This window comes from Pezoporus wallicus, unplaced genomic scaffold (assembly GCF_028554395.1).
Source record: "Pezoporus wallicus isolate ANWC-B61680 ecotype Strahan unplaced genomic scaffold, APGP_CSIRO_Pwel_v1 contig_7073, whole genome shotgun sequence".
Classification (NCBI taxonomy): Eukaryota; Metazoa; Chordata; class Aves; order Psittaciformes; family Psittacidae; genus Pezoporus; species Pezoporus wallicus.
In genome coordinates, this window is record NW_026641326.1 from 7,046,501 (window position 1) to 7,065,454 (window position 18,954).

The window sequence follows — 18,954 nt, forward strand, 5'->3', positions numbered from 1 at the left end:
AGCTTTGAAAAAGAAGAAATTCATACTGACAAGTTGATTCTGAACTGCAAACCAGGACAAAGAAGAGGTGAAAACAGCCCATTCCTTCCCTTCCATCATAGCAGATCCCTTTCAAAAGCTAAGATTGCCTAAACCAACCCATTAACCTGCATTGTGGGTTGACACAGAGATTGCAGTGTGTCAGATTTCTAGGTATGGTCTGAAGTCTTAGTCATTTTTGGTTAATCATTAATTAAACAAAGGACTTTATTGGTTAACAGGTGGACTTCTTACTGACAGAAGTACAAAAACCTGTCCAAAGGAAAAGATCATTTTGTGGCTACAGCACAAGGATGAACCTTTACGGCTCTAATGCAGAATTGCCCTGTTCATGTAAGCAGGTCTTGTGAAGTTCCTTGTCCTTCAACCTTTTTGGACAAAATCTGGGTAAGGTACGGGATCCTATCTTTTATTATGTGACTTCATACACTTGGAAAAAGGAGCCAAAGCTTTTGAACTGGCAGACCTCATCAGACCCCAACTCTACCCACACCACAGGTTCCAATTCTATCAGTGGGTCTGGAGAGGTTTTACCTTCCCTGCAAACCTTTCTGCCTCCTGTCCTCAGACCATCCAAGTGTAACAAGAGGATTATTTGCCTGACTCTCTGGAGCTGTTGAGTGTGACTGTGCAAACACGTAGTTACAGTCCAGCACATTTTTACAGTCGAGTACATTTTTATTGGCATCCACACCTGGAGAACAAGAAGAGATAACAACAGGGGCTTGTAGGGCTGTGAAGTGAAGAAAAGCCTGTAGTGCAGCAGTCTGAGCTCTGCTGAGGCTGGGAGAGCTACCAGAGCCCACACCACTGAACAGATGCAGTAATCAGCAATGTGAGGGCAGAGATGGACGCAGAGCTGATTACATGGGGCCATCCTAGTGAATAGGCTTGTGAAAGTCTCTTTGCAAGGCAGAGTTTGCATTTTGGAACTGGGCTCATGTTTTAGGCATGTACGCTCATACTTGGATTGGAATCCTTTGGTGATGTTTGGTGCCCTTACAACCATTTCATTAAATAATGGAAAATATTACATTTGTGATTTTGTCTGCCACTGCTCGGAAACAGCCCGTATGGTACAGAGATGCCGTTCATTTTTTAAGTGCTGCGTGGTCTCAGCTTGCAAGAACATTTGATAAACTGTAGCTAAACTATAGGGAAATAAATACTTTCTTTTAAATCCATAGTTGTTTTATGAACTTGGGAGCAACCAGTTAAGCTAGATGGATTTTGAAAGGGCCTACAGTGTTTTTCTGTTGAAATACCAAATGATAAACACCATTTTTCTTCTCTCCCTGCAGAAACAAGACAGCCCAGGGTAACATAAAATTTTCTTTTACTTCCTTCCAACAATGGCACATTTCTTCTTTTAGAGGCTGATTAATATTTATTACTGTAGTAAATGGCAACTTAAATACATGCTAGCAGTTCTGCAGTATATAATTAATTTAAGAAAACAGGACACCTACTATCAAACTACAATGGGTCCTTCTACAGTGAATAATGGTGGTGATACGGCAACCTTTTGAAAGGAGCTACTGAAGTATCCCGGTAGTGATTTAAATGGCAACATGTTACCATGCAGGAGCAGATCCTTCCAACTGGTACCTATGATTACATGGGCAGTCAATGAGTGAGGCACCTTTGGGTATACACTGCAAGTGGCAACACAAAAATAAAGTGGGAAAACATGAAAATCGGTGTTTTCCTCATAAAGGATATTGAAAGAAGTCCTCATCCTTTGTCCATCCTAGGGGTGCAGGCATGCATTTGGCAGGGCTAGCGGACATCACCGCATGTTTTGTGAAAGGCTGGTCTTAAATTCTTCCAAAAGAGGGTTTGAAGTTGAAGCTGAGAAAGACACTTTTGGGGCTGTGTTTCAATTAAGAAGGCACTTTGAAGAGGAGGAATCTTTGGGTTTGAGTATTTTTCTTTCTGAGATTCCTGAGTTGTGTTCAGATGTGCCCTTTGGAAAGTTGAACGAGGACTCTTAGTGTCATAATGAAAATCTATATAATCCATAAAATGACTCTTCTTCAGAAGCATCAGATAAGGTTAGTTCTACTTTGTTAATGGTTCTATTTTTTAACTACAACAATCTGAAAAATTGCTTTTGTTACTTTTGTATTCATAGAATCACAGAATCACAGGATGGTTTGGTTTGGAAAGAACCTTAAGATCATCCAGTTCCAACCCCCTGCCATAGGCAGGGCCGCCTCACACTAGACCATGTCATCCAAAGCTCTGTCCAACCTTCTAAGATTTCTTGCTCAGGTAGTAAGGGTCTTAATGCCCTAACACTTCAGTCCTCATGTAAAGACAAATCCAGCAGCCTGATACAGAAACATACAGGGAGGGTGACACAGATACTTGACGCAGGACCAGACCTGAAGGCAACTACTTTATATGCATGTACTTAGAATGCACAATAAGGAACTGGCATTGCTGGATCAGAGATCTCTGCCATTTGTAGGCAAAAAGATTTATAACCCTGAACTAAACTTTTCCTGCTCCAGGATGGCTTCACTATGGCTTAAGCACCACAGCTGGCTCCCATGGCCATTCCAAAGCTGGCCTTTGTCTGCCCTACCACCCCCATCATCTCAAGTGCCTTGTCTGAACAGTGCCCTCTGGATCCATCTACTGACCTTCTACAGCCACATACGTCAGCTAAAAGCAGCCCTTCGCCCTGAAACCTCCTTTCTGGAACATTTCTTAGTTTCTTCGTGTACGCCCACAGCTTTCTCAGGAGGTTTTGCCTCATTCAGTTTCTTCCCTTCCCAGATTTGCCTTCCTACCAGGTGGACAAAGCCACTCCTTCCCTGGCAGCGTGGCCACCTGGGCAAGGGATGCTAATGGGGCTTGAGCTGATTGTGCCAGGCACCCACCTCCCAACAGGTCCATCCACATGGGAACAACTTCCTCTGAACAGCATGGCCAAGGCAAAAGTGGAAAACAAGTCTTTGATTCAAAATAAAATGGCAAAAAGTGTGATTCATTTTCTTCATAAACACTATGTCATTTCTTACTTTATGGATAGACTTACAGGATTCAGAGACTCAGACTGATACATGACTTCAAGAGCTTTACTCACTACAGATAATCCTTTGATGATGAAACTAACTGCGTAAAGCTTTGGAAAGAAAGACTTTTCATGAATATACCCAAATTAGGCAACCCATATCGTAACAGCTGTGTTCATAACCACATGTATTGCTGGTTTATTTTTTTAATCTACATTACTGGATCTATTTTTGACTACAAGCAAGATGACTCATTTGATCACAACCAGTGAAAAAAACATAGTATGTTGCCACAAAATATGTCTTAGACTTGATGCAGTATTATTTTTTTCTCACCACTGCAATCATGTATCTCTTTAAAACCAGCCATGCGCAAAATCATCCCATAGAGGAATTTGGCTTGTTTTATTCAATAATCAATAGAAAAGGAGCTGCCTGGATTTAATTGTCATTTGTCTGCCTTTCTGATTTGTTTCTTCCATTTATTTTCCTGTTCTTTTGCTTTGATTTTGCTCTGAGACTCCAGGAGATCAAAATTTCTTCAGAAATATTTCAACCAAATCTGTAGTTTTACTACTACTACATTCATGGAAGAGGGGCAAAAACTTAAGCAAAAGCAGCTGCAGAGCAGTATTTTCTACTTCATTTATTCCTTTATGTTTGTACAGAAGAGAAAAACTGAAAATTAGCCAGGAATGTAATACCGCAAATTCTCTCACTAGAAAACACAGCATAGTTTGCAGTAATCCCTTTTACCATAGCATTAGCTGCTTGATCTGCAGCACACAGGCTGCTCTCAAAGAGGCAAAAGGCTTTGCCAGCTCATACAGACTCCTGTGTCGCTGGGGCTGTGGTGGTCCACACCAGCACATCGGTGCGGGCTCTCTGAGATTTCAACTAGCTCATGGCATGAGAAATTTATAGTCATTGCCTCTGGACCAAGTTTTCACTTGCATCAGCCAAGGAGCAAGTCAGGCAGCAGTTTTAAATGCACAGTATCAGTGTGGGTCCACCCTGGGCAGAGCAGGGCCAGGGCTGTGTGAGGCTGGGGTCAGCTCTGACAGCCCAGAGGCATCAGCCTTCTGGTTATCAGCAAAATTCACTTTCAGCTCCAAGGTTTTTCACTCCTCTTTCTGCAGTGGTGCCTTTTATTTCTCGAGAACAAAGCAGCCCAGCATCAGTTCCAGGCAGAAATTTGGCCCTTTCCTCCATGTGGGATTCCTGAAGAAATCAAGACATTCCTAAGAAGATCTTTGTGCTCCTCCAGCACTGCCTTTCTCCTGCAGCAGGACTTCAGCCTTGTCTGTGCTCTGTCTCCTAAACCCCAATCCTGCAGCCTAAACCCGACTCCCCAGCCACACAGCTTCAAGCTAACCTTGCTCCATGTCACCCTTTCACCTCCCCTGAGACTCATCCTGTTTCCCTGAGATGCCTGAGAAAGGAGGTGATGCCTGTCTACACCTCAGCACCTGATGGGCTCCTCTCCTTTTTCATCCTCTTCTTCCCACCTTTTGGTGAGCCTCTGCTGCATGAGGATAAAGCCTTGAGCCAGGCTCTCCACCTCGAGGTGCAGCCCTGAGGCACACTGGATCAGGGATTAAAACTGGATCAGGATTAAAACCGGAGATCCAGGTTTGGCAACCTGCTCCTCTCTGCTGAGTGGAGCATCTGGTGAGAGCGTGTGGGGTTTGGGAAGGGGCAGGGATGATTTGGCCTGCATCCCCCAGATTCAGAGTCAGAAGGGCTGGAAAACCACTTGCTCCATTCTTCAAAGCCACGGCTGAAACAATGCGAGCGGCAGGAATATAAATGAGGAATAAAGCTGCAAACTCAACTGAATTAGACCTTGCAAAATCCATCTTAGAAAGTACAGATTCTGACCTAAGAAATGAGTATTGCTTAGGTCGCTCTAAATCACAGAGAATGATGCCCAAGGAGAGACAGATGACCTAATACGTCTTTTCCTCCCCTGTCCTCAGTGACTTCAATAAACTCCTGACCTTGCAGGCCAATAAAGACCAACCCAAAAGAGACGGGAAGTCTGGATTCACCCTCAGCATCTTGTCAGAAGAAGCGAGGAGCTCTGTTTCAGAAATTATTACTAATGCCAGCCTTTTGCTGCCATTATATCAGCTATCAACTATTTTTTTGTTCAAGTACAGGCTTCTGCCTTCAGAGCTCAGCTGACCACTGAGTGCACTTCAGGATGCAATAGTCTGGTGACACCTCAGTGGGGATAGTTTTGCCCTGATAAAAGTTGCTGGTGAATCAACAGGAAGCTGAAATCTCTGTTTCTCATAATTGAGCATCTTTCCCCTTTGTCCATTTGCTGGCAATTTATGGGGAATGACTACTGCAGAGATTTAGCTGTGTTTAGTCATAGAATGATTTTGTCTCTTCCTAGCAAAGAGCTAAGTATAGCGCAGACTCATTATTCAGAGGCCGTCAGTGATAACTGGTGCTGGCATCCTTCCCGAGGCAGAGTGTGAGAGGCCGGGTCCTCCTCAGAGCCGTCTTCAGCTTGCCTTTGCCTCTCCCTGACTGCATGTTGCTCTGCATCGCAACCTGCCGTGATGCCAGAGCAGATCTCCTTCTCAATGACAGCTTCTATGGTTGTCTATTCCTGATGACAGGCTGAGTCGTTCCGAAATCTGTAAACTAAAATGGTCACCATCTGGCTTGGCTGAGTTTCCCAAGTCTGAGAGCACCCACCATCAGGAGCTTCTCAAGGGGGTTCTAAACACGAGAAATAATCTGCCCTTGATTTAGTTTTTCACTCTGGCTACACTTAACTATAGCTTGCCATGACTTAATTGGGTTACCATGAACTACAACAACTCCAGATGCAAATATAAGCATCTAGAGTGTTTTTAAGTCACATTCTGATCATGGCTTTATTATCTTCCAGTATTAAGAAATCATAGAGCCTAATGGGACTTTTTGCAAGGGTGTGTAATGACAGAAAAAGAGAGAATGGCTTTAAACTGAAAGAGAATAGATTTAGCTTAGATAAAAGGCAGAAGTTCTTCCCTGTGAGGGTGCTGAGGCACTGGCACAGGTTGCCCAGAGAAGCTGTGGCTGCTCCATCCTTGGCAGTGTTCAAGGCCAGGTTGGACAGGGCTTTGAGCAACCTTGTCTAGTGGAAGGTATCCCTGGAACTGGACGATCCTTAAGTTCCTTTCCAACCCACTCTATGATTCTATGATTCTAATTACACACTGCGTCAAGCATTGTTTCCATGCTGACGAAAAGCCTTTGCTACGTGGGGAGAGCCTGGTCACTACCTTGGCACCCGGAGCCTGCTGGTGCACAGCTTTACAGCTACTATTTAAAACTAAACCCAAGAAACTAAAATCCCCCAAACCCAGCACTTTTCTGTGTAACCTCTCCCTACAACACAGATTTGCCTCCCACAAATGGATCGCTTTCCCTCCATGCTGGCTGGAGTGTGCCTTCCAGCTGTGAATGAGGACGGGAGCTGATGGGGACCTGTAGCAGCTCTCCCTGGGGCCATGTGGCAGTGGGGCAATGTTAGCACTCCCTGGGGTGTCCTGGCATCTCACCCTGTGCCTCGTGGCTCCCAGAAATCCCTTTGTATGTCTTTGCCTATTTCCCAGGTTGCTGTATGCATTGAGAAAGGGAGCTAATGTCACCTCATTGCCATTTCAAACGTTTCTTGTGGCTGCCAAGGTTTGAAAAGCAGCATGGGTTTGAAAAACAATATCCCTGGTGCTGTTCCCTCTACTCACTCCCAAAATGCCTCTGGAAGGTCAGGTTCAAACGCCCTCCCCAGAGGGACTTTATCATGCCAGAATTTCTCTTCTGCCATTGCTTTTTAACCCAGATTTTTTGAAGATGTTAAAATACTTCTAAAAAAGCCACAGACATCCTCGCTGTGTGTCAGAGCACATTCCCAATCCCAGGGGGTTGCTAGCCCCTCATGCCTTTGGCCTGCTTGTTCTGTCAGGCCAGCATCTCCTACACAGCTCCATCCCAATTGCTTCTTTTGAACAGAGTGAATCCCTTCTCCCTGTGCTGGATCCTGGGAGGCATCAGCCACTCGGTCCTGTGCTGGAGCAGGAGAGCACCCAGCACTGTGCATGGCTGTGGAGGAAAGCCCCACACTCACCAGCTGTGGAATAGCACTGCCACTGTCCCTAAGTGGGTTTGAGGCAGGACTGGAGAATTTAGAACTCAGTGGGCACCCAGTTCCCCATGAGGCAGATTTGCCCCTCTCTGCATAGACCCAGGTAACCCATACCATGGCTAGAAAGCAACAGAAAGCCCTTTCCTTCTTCTGCAGACTGAGGGACATTGTAAGAAGCAAAGCAGAGCATGACTGGAGCATGAGAAGGGAAACGCAGGCAGCTGCATTGCGTTCCCATCTCCTCCAGTGAGGTACCAGCCTTTGCTGCCATTCACTCATTTTCCTTTCCACACGGCTGCTACAAATTGTATTGCTTCTTTTTGTCCCTTCCTGTGGCGGGAAGGTTGGAAGCAGACGATCTTTATGGTCCCTTTTCCAACCCAAACCAGGCTATTATGTGATTTTCGAAAAGCATATCCAGGTGCTGGGGAACAAAATGCGATGTGAGCGCTAATAAATCCTGCCAGGGTCACACGAGTGACAATGAGGAAAAGGGACGCAATTAATCGTGAAGTTCCCTCAGAAACTGAATACAGAGGAGGCTGGGATATCTGTTTCCTTTCTCTGCAGGAACGTATGCAAGAAATCTTGGGAAAACATACTGACGTGAGATATTAAATCAACACAAGAGTTTAGGATTTCTTTTTTCTCTTCAAATTACAGAGAGTTCAGCCCTGGGCTGTGTTTGCATTCTTGCTCCTGGTAGCTCTGTGTTGATCACAGACCATAAGCAGGCAGCTGGATCCTGAATTCTGCTCTTTCAGCATGGGTTTTTCCTGGACTCAGGCATGAAGAGGAAGGAGAACAGCGGGAGACAGCGGAGAGGGAGAAACCAGGGAACAGAGCTGCGAGCAGGAGCACACAGAGCCCTCTCACCCTCACCTGCACAAAGGGGCTTTGTGCTGGGCCCTCCCAGCCAAGGCAGGAATGCCTGTTGAAAGCTGTAAAGAAGACTTTGCCATTTCATGTGAAAGCAAAGCCCCCAAAAGCAATAATAGATTGTCATTCAATGCTTGACATATTGAAATAACATAAGGAACACGGGTTTGGAGAGTTTCTTTTGCAAAAATTTCCTCATCTGTCTTCTGTGATAAACATTTTCCCAGCATTTTCCTGCCTGATTTGAGAAATCCATTTCCCTGTGCCTGGTGTCAGAGCCTGGGACGGCAGGGCAGAAGGACGCTGGGACAGAGGGACAGCCCCAGCCCGGCCATGAATGGCGACTTGCCTTGCGAGGGGCCAGATTCCCAGGCCCCCATCCAACCTCCCCTGCATATCCTCCTCCCCCCAGTTCAGGCAGACCCTCTTAAAACCACTTTTATTTTCTCTTTTTCTCTTTGCCCTATTCTTTTTTTTTCTTAGTTAAGCCACCGGAGCTGCGCTGGGGAACTGGGGGGGTTGCGCTGGGATGGGATGGGATGGGATGGGATGGGATGGGATGGGATGGGATGGGATGGGATGGGATGGGATGGGATGGGATGGGATGGGATGGGATGGGGGCGCGGAGGGGCTCTGCCGCGTACACGTGCGCGCGTTAGTCAGCACGCTCCGCCCCACCGCACGCCATTGGGCAGAAAAGTTTGTCGCCGGCGGCGGATTGGCTGAGGGATGCTCGGGGCAGCAGCGATCGCCAATGAAAGGCGGCCGTCGGGCGGCGCGCCCAGGGTGAGTGGCGGACGCGGTTCGGGATGGATCTGAGCCCCGCGGTGCAGAAGGTGGGTCCGCGCCGGTGGCGGGGAGCGCACAGAGCGGTGGACAGATCGGGGCGACCCATGGGGTGCTGCTTCCCCTTCTCTCCTCCTCGCCGGGGCTGCGTGGTGCCGGGGGTGACTGCGTGCTCGGGAAGGCGCGCCAGGGCTGCCCCGTTTAACCTGCTCCGCTTCCTTCGATCCCTTCGCCTCCAGTCATCTCCTGTGCAGTACCAGCGGCTGCGATGGGCGAGGAGGAGGGGGCAAAGCACGCCCGGGACGAGGAGTGGGCAAAACCCATCTCCGGGTCTGCCCAGGCACACTGCATCTGGGTTTGAGCCTATTCCTATACAAGAAACCAACTTCAGCGAGGCTTTTGCTGAAAAAGCAACTGTTTGTCGGCTAGACTAACTTGTGTGAGGTTCTGACCACTGCTCTTCTGAGCGCCTGTATCCTTGGAGGGAGTTGCTGGTCTCCCTTTAGACCCGCTGGAAAGCCTTTGTGCCTTATGCTCTGGCTGTCAGAGGCTTGCTTTTCCTGGGATATCCTGGGTCTTGGCCACGGTGTCTTTTGATGAGCAAAAGAACCAGAATAACTAAAAGGCCCTCTTGGCATGGCTGAATGGAAGGGATTTTAATTGCTAAATAAAAATCTGTGTGGAATGGGTTGTCAGGGAGCAGCTGCTCCTGTGACCTTACTTTCTGTACCTTTGTCACTGCATAATTAGGAGATGAGTTAAACACCTAATGTCAGCACTTCTCGGTTTCAACATTGTTGTAATCCCATCTCTGGTGCCAGATGGCCCTGACTGCCTAGTATCATATGCTGTGCCCTGAGACTGTCCTCTGTGGTTCTGCTGGGACCTTCCTGGTGCTGGATGGCACTGTGTGCTGGGAGCTTATTGAGATGTTTCTTGCCAATGCTGTCCTGAGAGTTCCCTCCCGGACTGTCAGGATGGGAAGCTCAACCTGCCTGCCTTTGAGGTGTGGCTCCCTCTGTCCTATTGGGTTTGAGCTGTGCAACTGCTGGATCTGAAGAAAAACTATTTGACGAGTTCTGTGGAAAACAGGATGCTCCTTACAGGCTGTCCCGGGCAAATGTTAGCGTCTGGCAGCAGGGCTTGTGTCTGCATTGCAATCTGGGTGGCTGGGGCTGTGCAATGCACTATCCTCTGCAGCACGATGCTCCTGCTCTGTGTCCTGCCTGCAATACCTGGTGCTGTGAGGTGGGATTGAGGGGTTGGTTCCTCCTTCCTTCCCTTCCTCCTTCTTGTGCCCAGCTCTGCCCATCTCCCCTGTCCCTGCTTGGTGGGGACCTGCTGAGGAGATCTCTGGTGTGCCATCCTTAGAGACCGAGCAACGTGTCCTCTGCCAGAGGGTCCCTGTGGCTGGTAACCTTTTAGGCATGTCCATAGGTGCTGGTTGCTGCAGCTTCTGGGGGGGGGGCAGGGAGGACATCTTCGGATGCCCCCTGGGGAAGTTATCACCAGACTCTGGGTGGAGATTGATCCTGTAAGAGTGAAAACTGACCTTTTCTCATGGGTAACTGCCCCTGTGTGCTGGTCAGCCTAGCTTTGTCCGACAGCAGCCCGATTCCTGCCTTGCCTAGAGTGCTGCTCATGGGGTTTGGAGGGTTGGAGTAGGGTAAAGCCCTGCCAGCAGCCCCAGGGCGGGGGTACCTTGTAAGGGAGCAGGGCTAGGCATGGGCAGCAAGGAGAGCTGAACAAATCTGTGCTGTTGAGCTTAACTATGCCCTAGTAAAGCTGCCACTGCACTGTACCCGTCTGCCAGGAGCTTCTTGAACATCACCCACAGGGGATGGAGCAGTGAGGCTGCACAGCGGTACAAAAGGGGCTTACAGTTCACCATGAGGGACTTGTGAGTGCAGCCATCACCGGAGCCTTTGTGAAACATGTGGCAGGATCCTTGGCTCCCCTTGGTGGAAGCACAAAGAACAGGACATTGTTACTAATTTCACTTAAATCTGTTCCGTACAGACTGTCTGCAGCGGAAGGGTGTAGTTCTGCTGTGAGATCTACTCAGAGCACTGGTGCGGGACAAAGAGCACATGATGCCCTCTGTCCATGTAATCCTTCTGATGGGCTGCCTGTCTCCTGTCACCTGAGTGGAACAGGGCATATCAGTGTTAAAAAAAGGAAAAGTCCCATCTAGGTTGCCTTTCAAAAGGGATATGAATGACATAATAAAGATAGAAAAATACAGACCCTGGATCACTGTCTAAATAATGCATGTCCAAAGACAAATGGATGTCTTTGCAGTAGACGGCTGTTTAATTTCCTGAATCATGAGAAGGGCACTTTTTCTGGGCATGGGGTGGAATGCTGTCAGGTTTTAATTTGGCTTGGCAGTGCTGTGCAACCAGTTTGAGCAAGTCAGGGAAGGCAAGTCTGGAACTCATTAGGGCCTGTTGCAAGGCCCTGAAAATTCGATTTTCAATCACTGTTGGGTTTAATTATTGTTGATGTCTTGCCTAGCGTATTATGGGATTCTTTCTGAGGAAATTAAAACAGCATGAGTGGGCCGGCATTCTGTTTGGCAAATGGGTTGTTTAGATTAAATTCTAAATGGAGAGTTAAAACGTGAAACGAAGATAAAGCGTGATGGCTGGCATTTCATGTGTTACTGGAGCTGGTTCAGCTGGACCGTGCAGGCAGCAGAATTTGTGTACTGTTCTCACTAAACTCAGTCCATTTTTGTCAGGAGAGGAAAATAACCCACTAAGCTAAAAGCACTGCTCAAAGCCAAGGTAAAGTTTACTCAGTTAATACAAGTTTTGGTTCTTGAACTTTTTCTTCCTGCAGTTCTTTAGCAATGGGTTTTTGCAGACATCTGAAGCAGACTGTAGGACAGGAAAAAGGCATTGCTGCTGGTGTGATAAATTGGTCCCAGTGCGTGCAAGTGTCTGGGTGATGTGGGTGGAGACAGAAGCCTCCCTTCTCCATCAGCAAAGTATCTGGACACTTGAAAACTCCTCTGCATATGTATCTGCAGATGTGAATGGAAACACTATTAAGAATTAGGAACTTGCCCTTTTAGAGTCCAAAAATGTAGAGCTCTTAAAATACTTGAATACACTGGAGACACAACTTCATTTTTTTTCATAAACTATGTCCCTTGATCAAGGTGTGCAGAGCATTTTGCCTCAATCCCTACCTGTGATTTCACCTTGGAATGGTGAGTGCTTGGGCAGGTGGCTGGCATCACAGAGAAAGGTAGCCCTAAATAATGGGGGCTATGCCCAGAAGTCATCTTCTACGGGACACATCTGAGAGACCTCTATTCTGTCCAAAACCACTTCTAGGCCATTCAGGCACACAGTGATAACGATAACAAGTGCTGTAAACTGCAGTGAGTGCCCACAAAGCCGTTTTTTTAGTTGTGTAAATGTGCTAGGGCTTGTTTGTATAAATGCTGTCAGTAATGGTACAAGCAGTTTCACCTCTGCTGTTGAAAGTTGGATCTCTTAACTGGTAATTAGACCACCAAATGTTATTCATCCTCTGTAGACTACTTTCATGTTCATGCTTTCTGGTTATAGTCTCCACTAGCAGAAGCTCAGGTTCATTATGAAAAGGTGGAGCCTTTGCTGTAAGTCCTCTTCTTGGTGGACGAGGAGTTTGGTCGCTGCACTGGGTTTTACCTGGCTGATGGCTGTGGAGATGGCTGTTATCACCCGGTGTGCCCTCTGAGAGCTGTGGGACTGAAACCCTGCCCAAGAACAGTGCCCTTGTGCTGGAGCCCAAGGGAGGAAGTGCTGCTGCAGCTGTCATGGGGAAACAGATGTTGATCTTAATGAAGAAACCGGCTTAGCACTGAACAAGTATTTATAGATATGAAATCATAAAGCAGCCCATGGGTTAAAGAGCTTATTTGGGACTTGGACTCAGAGCTAAGTTCAGGCCCATAAAATACAATTTACAAGTTACAAAATCCCTCTTGTCCTGTAGTGTTGCTCTGTCTGGAGTATTTGTTTAAGTTGAGAACTTTTTATTGTTTTCAAAGGAAATATTGTATTTCAGCCATTCAGGAAAAGAGGTATTATGATGTCCTAGCTTGATGCCCTGTTTAACGATGGGGCTCAGAGAAAGTGAAAGATTTCAGGGCAGCTATTTGCAGTTTTCAGCAGAACAAGAGTTTCCTGATGCTGGTGATTCCTCATACTTTTACCAACTCACCTACTCCAAACCCTTTGACTCCAATCTCTTCAGTTACTAAAAGCCTCCGAGCTGCTCCAGAGCTGTTATTTCCTTCTGCAGTGGGTACTTTCTCCTTTCTGGGTGTGCTGGCTTTGAACTCCCCTTCAGTAGCCCTGCTCATGTGTTAAAGCATTAAAAGCAGTTGATGCAACTGAAACAAAGAGCAGCTTTGACTTAATTACTGGCAGATAAGGCATTGTAAATTGTTAATTCTTAGCTCACTGGGTGCAGTATCTCAAACCTGTTCAGGAATGGCTCCCCTGAATCAGAGGTGGCTCTTTAGAATCAATCAGAAGGGCAAGGGAAAGGAAAGCTGTCCCTTTCTCAGCACAAGGGGCTGAGTGATCCCAGTGAATTCAAATAGGGACTATTGGACAGGATCATGTGTCGCTGGCTCACTTAAGTCAAATGGTACAAATAAAAACACTAGGGAAATGGAGGGGATGGCTGAGTAGTAGGAAATAAGGAAGATGGAAGATGTTTTTCTGCTAGTACTTAATTGTAGATGCTGTTAGCTGTGCTTTCAGACAAGCAAAAATACATGCTTCTAGGAAAGTAGCTGCTGCTTGTGCCTGCAGTGTTAAAGCTGCATTAAAGAGAAACACTCAAGCATTAAAGCAGCTGGGTGACTGTTTTATACAAACTGCTGTGCAAATATCATTATTAATTTCTAGCACAGTTGTACGTATCTGTTGGAAGCTTTAAATGTTGGAGGTTTATTGCCCTACCTACTAAGAAATCAGGTTAAGTTCTGTTATTTTACATAGTCCTCGGAAAATCGTTCCAGATGTTTCAATGGGAAGGAGCCTGACATAGGATGAAAAACCTGTTTTATCAGAGGAACACAGGGAAACTAATTTGCCCAGAAGCTTTGTGGCTGGTTGCCTATCCCTTAGCAGTAGTTGAGGTGGCACAGCCCTTCAGCATCTGCAGAAGAGTTCAGGGCATCAACAGCCACAAAATTAACTTGAACTTATTGATTTGCTTTTCCTGAAGACCTGGAAATGTGTCACTCAGAACCACCTCCCTTTATTTTATTCACTCGCTGTAAGAAGGCAACTTCTGTCAAAATTTCAAAGCTTCAGGGGGGACAAAGTATCCCCTGTGTTCCCATCACATGTGCTGCCAAGTCTGCTTGGACTACTAAAGAGCATCTTGCAAGTGCCACCTACAGCAGGGAGTGTACAGAAGGGCAGCTAGCTGGCTCCTGTCAGTCATGTGTCTTAATCCAGAGTATCAGGATATAATAACTGATCAGTATTTCTCCTAGCTTAAAGTAGCTGCCCTGGATCTGGACATTTAGGGTGGGAACACAGACCTGTACCCCAGAGGCTGAGTAACTTCTCAGTAGCTGACAGAGCTGCTAATTCACCGTACCTTGCCTGTTCAGTGCTTCATGCCCAAGCTATCTTTTTTTGTCATTCTTATACAGCTGGATGGGCCTTTTGAGATTTTTGGAATGGTTTATGATAGTGACCAGACCCTATAGAAATGCTGGAGCTGATACAGTGAGGCCGCAGTGCAGGAAGGATGGGGCGGAGGAGAGGGATGAGTGGTCCAGGCATGCTTCTGCCCTTTGCTCTGCTGTGAAATGCCTTTGTGCCCTTGGCATGTCTTTAGCTCTCTTGTGTCTTGATCACTGCTGTGAAATGTGAATAGTAAAGGTGAGAAGGTATTTAGGAGGACAAAATCAATCATGTTATACGGAAACTTGATAGAAGCAGCTCCTGAAGTGCAATGTGCGAGTGTACCCGCAGACCCCCGTTCCTGATGGAAGTTCAGCATCTTCTCCATGCGTTCAAGGTGGGAAGGACAAAGTGAAGGTAACTGGGGATTACAATGAGACACTTACCTGAGCACTCTGGAATCCAGCACAGCTGCTGTTTAATTAAATTTGGGTGGGTTCTTCCCATTCCATACACCTACTTGCAGCTTGGCTTGGTTTTATAATTAAGACCAAGTGTCTGAAACACTGTCTTGCTTGTGGAAGAATCTATTCATCTTGCTTTCCAGTTTGCCCTTCTGTTATCATTAATTCACACATTGTTAGTGGAGAAAGGAATGCTGCCAACTATGCGCTCTTGGAAGAGTGAGTTATTTGCAGAGGCTCTGGTTGTGTTGTATCTCTCATCCTGTAGGTTGAGATCTGGCAGCTCCATTGAAATACTTTTCTCAGATACTGGTGCCTTTTCCTGGTCTTTATGTTGCTAAAATAAAGGGCAGCAAACTTCTCACTCTACAAAGTTTAATATCAGTAAGTGCCTGCAGTACTCTGGATGAGACCAACTCATTCACTGGTGACTTACATCCTATGGGGAGAATCTGAGATGAAAGACAGCCTTTTGTTAGTGATATTTTTCTGTGTGATAATTTAGATAACTGCTTGCTCAGAATCTGGCAGGGAAATGAATTGCTTTCAGGTCATGATTACAATAGATGTTTTCTGTCTATGAAAATGAGAGGGAAAAAAAAACAATCCTTCACTGTTCTCAGTCAAAATTATAGTAGCAAGTGTGTGTTTTAAGAGTAGTTGTTTGCACTTCCACAAATCTATTCCACTTGTAGGTGCTGTCAGGGAGTCCCTTCTAAAATCCAGAAAAGTTTGTCTACCAGAGCCCAGTCTCCTGCTCGAGGCAAGCCCTCCTGCCTGCCCTTCTGCTGGTCCAAGGTATGTTTTCAACAGGTTTCTTCTGTGCTAGTACTGGGAGTTGACTCCTGAGCACACCTGAACCTCACTGGGCATCAAGTATTGTCAAGGAGGATGTTTGGTCATCAGCAGGACTGAAGAACTAATGTAATGCCCAAGACGTAAAACTGTTGGACAAGTTGATATGTTTCAGGAGCAGCAGTTCTGCTGCTGTGGCTCTTCTGCTCTCTTGTATCAGTGTCTGTAGTGCTGACACTGACAAAGTGGAAAGAAAAATCCACTTCCCTGGGATCATCTCCAGAGCTGATGATTTTGTACTTTAGTTTGTCCAATTTTAGACCATTGTTTAGGTCATACTTAAGTGAGGATTGACTCTTGACACGTTCTTCACTTGTACCTTGTGAATGCAGAGCTCAGCTTTCAGTGTTGCTGAGATGCAGGTTTATGGATAACCTAAGGAGTGCTAGTGACAACTGCCCTTGCACTTGAACGTATATGCAAATGCTAGGCCTCATTTAACCAAACACCTGTGAGTTCAGATTTGTTGGACTAATGTGAACCTTTTGCCAGTGTAGGATCCGCTGAAAGGAAAACAGTCTTGGTAACTTGATCAGGTAACTGAGAAGCTTAATGCTAGTGCATCTAGTTTTCTGCTTGAATTAGGAAATTAAATAGGACTGAGACTATTTCATATGGGTTTCTTGTTAGTTCAGTGTGAATATTACTTAGATGATCCTTTACTGTGTATAGCTATTAGAAACATGCCTTATTTAAGATTCCCACTAGCGTAAAGAACATTATGGGCTCAAAACTATGGTAGTTCCAGTTAGTAGAAGATTTGCAGGGAGCCTCCTAAGATGTGTTCATTGCTAGCACAAGTGTCCTGCTGTGCCTTAAGTTTAGGGCAACCTAATAATGTTCATGCCCCCGGCTTGGTCTCAGTGATGGCTCTGTTCCTGCTGCTGATGCCCTGTGGCTTTGCAGAGACAAGTCTTTCAAATGAGGTATTCTGAAGGAAGCTTTGGATGCAGCCCCAGATCAGCCCAGGGTCTCTATGGGGTGCCATGGGATGACCAGCCCCACATCATCTGGCAGCAGATGAGCTTTGCAGCTCTCTATGGTGGGGAGGTTCATGCCACTGTGTCCCCTGCCATGCCAAAGAAGCCTTTCTGGCCAGTAGCTGGTGTTACATGTGAGGAGAGTGTTGAAACTCCCTAGCTTTGGTCAAACAGACTGCTGGCCTTCCACCCTTCCTAGAAGAGAGGCAATTGCATGTATGCTCAGACATACATAAGATAGTAGGGTGCAACACATGATTGTGTCTAAGAAGACAATTATAGGAAATTAGCCCTGCTGGGCCCACAACAGAAAGAAAAATGCAAATAAAGAGGCTTTTTGTATGCACAGAGTCTGGTTTTATTCCTGCTTTTAACTAAAACACAGACCTTTGGATGTGTTAAATCAGTTAGTTAAGACCAATAGCAAAATATTTTCTGCTGCAGCCCAGATATAAGCTTCTTAGCTTTAACTGATGGTGGTGTAGTTTTCCAGAGCTTGCAGTGTTCCTATTGCTGTGATACCTCTTCTGTTAGATATAAATACTTGCACCCTCCAGTTATTGAAAATCCTTAAGGAAGTTTGAATTAGCTCCCTATTGTTATGTAAGCTTAGCTCTATTATAGTCAAGTAATGATGACAAATTGCTATCTATCCAGATCCCTAACTCCTCAGTTGTTCTGAGCAAACTGGTCCCAACCATATGAATCTTGTATGACTTTTCCCTTTTACTTTGTTCAAGGGACTTTCTCAAAGTTAGAGTTATTAATCTCCAAAATGTGTTGCAGCTGGAGGAACCCACCCAAAGTGTTCATGTGCCCCTTTTGCTTCACTTGAGCTCTCTTCTGCCCTGGCTGTGATTTATTGAGGTAGGTTATCCAACACCAAGACTGCATGATGGCCTTCCAAAGGCTGTGCAGAAAGGTTTACATGGGTGCTGGGGAGCACATGGGAGAGGTGAAATGAGGACCTCTGCTCTGAATGGCTGTTGTGAAGTTGTAGTAACTTTTTGGAAAGCAGCTTTTCCTCTCCCCTCCCTAAAAAGGAGGACAAAGCATACCTGAGGTAGTGACGTGACTCCATCGCCGTTTCTAGTCTCCAAATAAGGTGCTGTGCAATAAGTGCCTTTGGGATCCAGACGCCTCCGCAGAGGCAGGAGGACCCTTCTCTACCAGCCCTTCTGGAGCAATGGCTGCAGTGTCTGGTCCCCAGAGCCCTTTCAGAGGATGGAGAACAGTGAGTAACACACGCTGCAGTGCCAGGGAGGAATAAGGCTCTTGCAGGGCTACCCTTCATCCCACTCTTGGATCTGCTCAAATGGTACTTGTGCTCTCTGCTGGCATTGAGAATGGCGAGTTGGAGCAAGCAGAGTCCTGCTGCATGTCGCATCACTGTGTATGAAATGAACTCTTGCAGGAAGGTGTATGTTCTTTGAGTCTTCAGCAGCCCTTGATTAAAAACCACATTGACCAAACTTGCCACAACTCTGAGCTCTATTTCAGGTTTGGTCTGAGGACGCAACTGCAAATTAAAGTGTCAGCTGGGTTTGTGACCCTTGTGACAGGTCCACACCTCCATCCACAGCAGCATGATGGAAAGTGCTGCTGGCCAAAGGGCAGTTTTCTTCCATCTGAGGCTGCCCTGCGCTTTGCTGTGGTATGTGGTGTATGTGCTGCTAATGGCAAAACCATCCTGTGAGAAGATACCTTGGCTTTTAAGGGCGTTTGTCTTAGGGAGTATGGTCCAAGCATCCCTGATCTGATAAGCGTCTCGTACTTCAGTTATCATCCTTTTGTTACAGTGACTGATTTAGCAGCTGGAGCTGGCTCCACTTTCCTCTTTCCACCTTGTTTGTCACTTAACCAAGACCCTAGTTTGTTTTGTGTAGCATGCTTCTGCTGGAGATCAAAATGAACTTATCAAGTCTGTCTTGATGCTGTGCCTTGTGCATAGCTGAAGGAAGATGACGTAAGGAGCAGACAAATAACAAAAGAAAAGTAAGCATCACCAACAAGCAAGTGCCAGACTCATGACTGCATTTCCCTTATGTAGTTGCAGTAGCAAATTCTTTAGCAAAGGTGGGTGCCTCTGACTGGTGGGGACAGACTGCAGGCAGTGAAACAGCCCCCATGGCACAT

At 46.3% G+C, this 18,954-nt stretch overlaps 1 protein-coding gene across 6 annotated transcripts in view; it reads left to right on the forward strand.

Moving 5' to 3' along the window:
• The first annotated feature begins 301 nt into the window (after positions 1–301).
• Positions 302–18,954, forward strand: part of LMCD1 (LIM and cysteine rich domains 1) — a 38,119-nt gene continuing 19,466 nt past the window's right edge. The window contains exons 1-3 of one of the 6 annotated variants that reach the window (XM_057422920.1): positions 8,841–8,924; positions 15,679–15,781; positions 18,705–18,894. Coding sequence is in view for 3 of the 6 variants with exons in the window: in XM_057422915.1 (XP_057278898.1) it covers positions 352–431; positions 15,679–15,781 (183 nt within the window). In the remaining 3 variants the exon portion in view is untranslated. Of the gene's footprint in view, positions 432–8,840; positions 8,925–15,678; positions 15,782–18,704; positions 18,895–18,954 lie in introns of those variants that run through there. The other 5 variants (XM_057422915.1, XM_057422919.1, XM_057422921.1 and 2 more) reach the window with 5 other exon arrangements.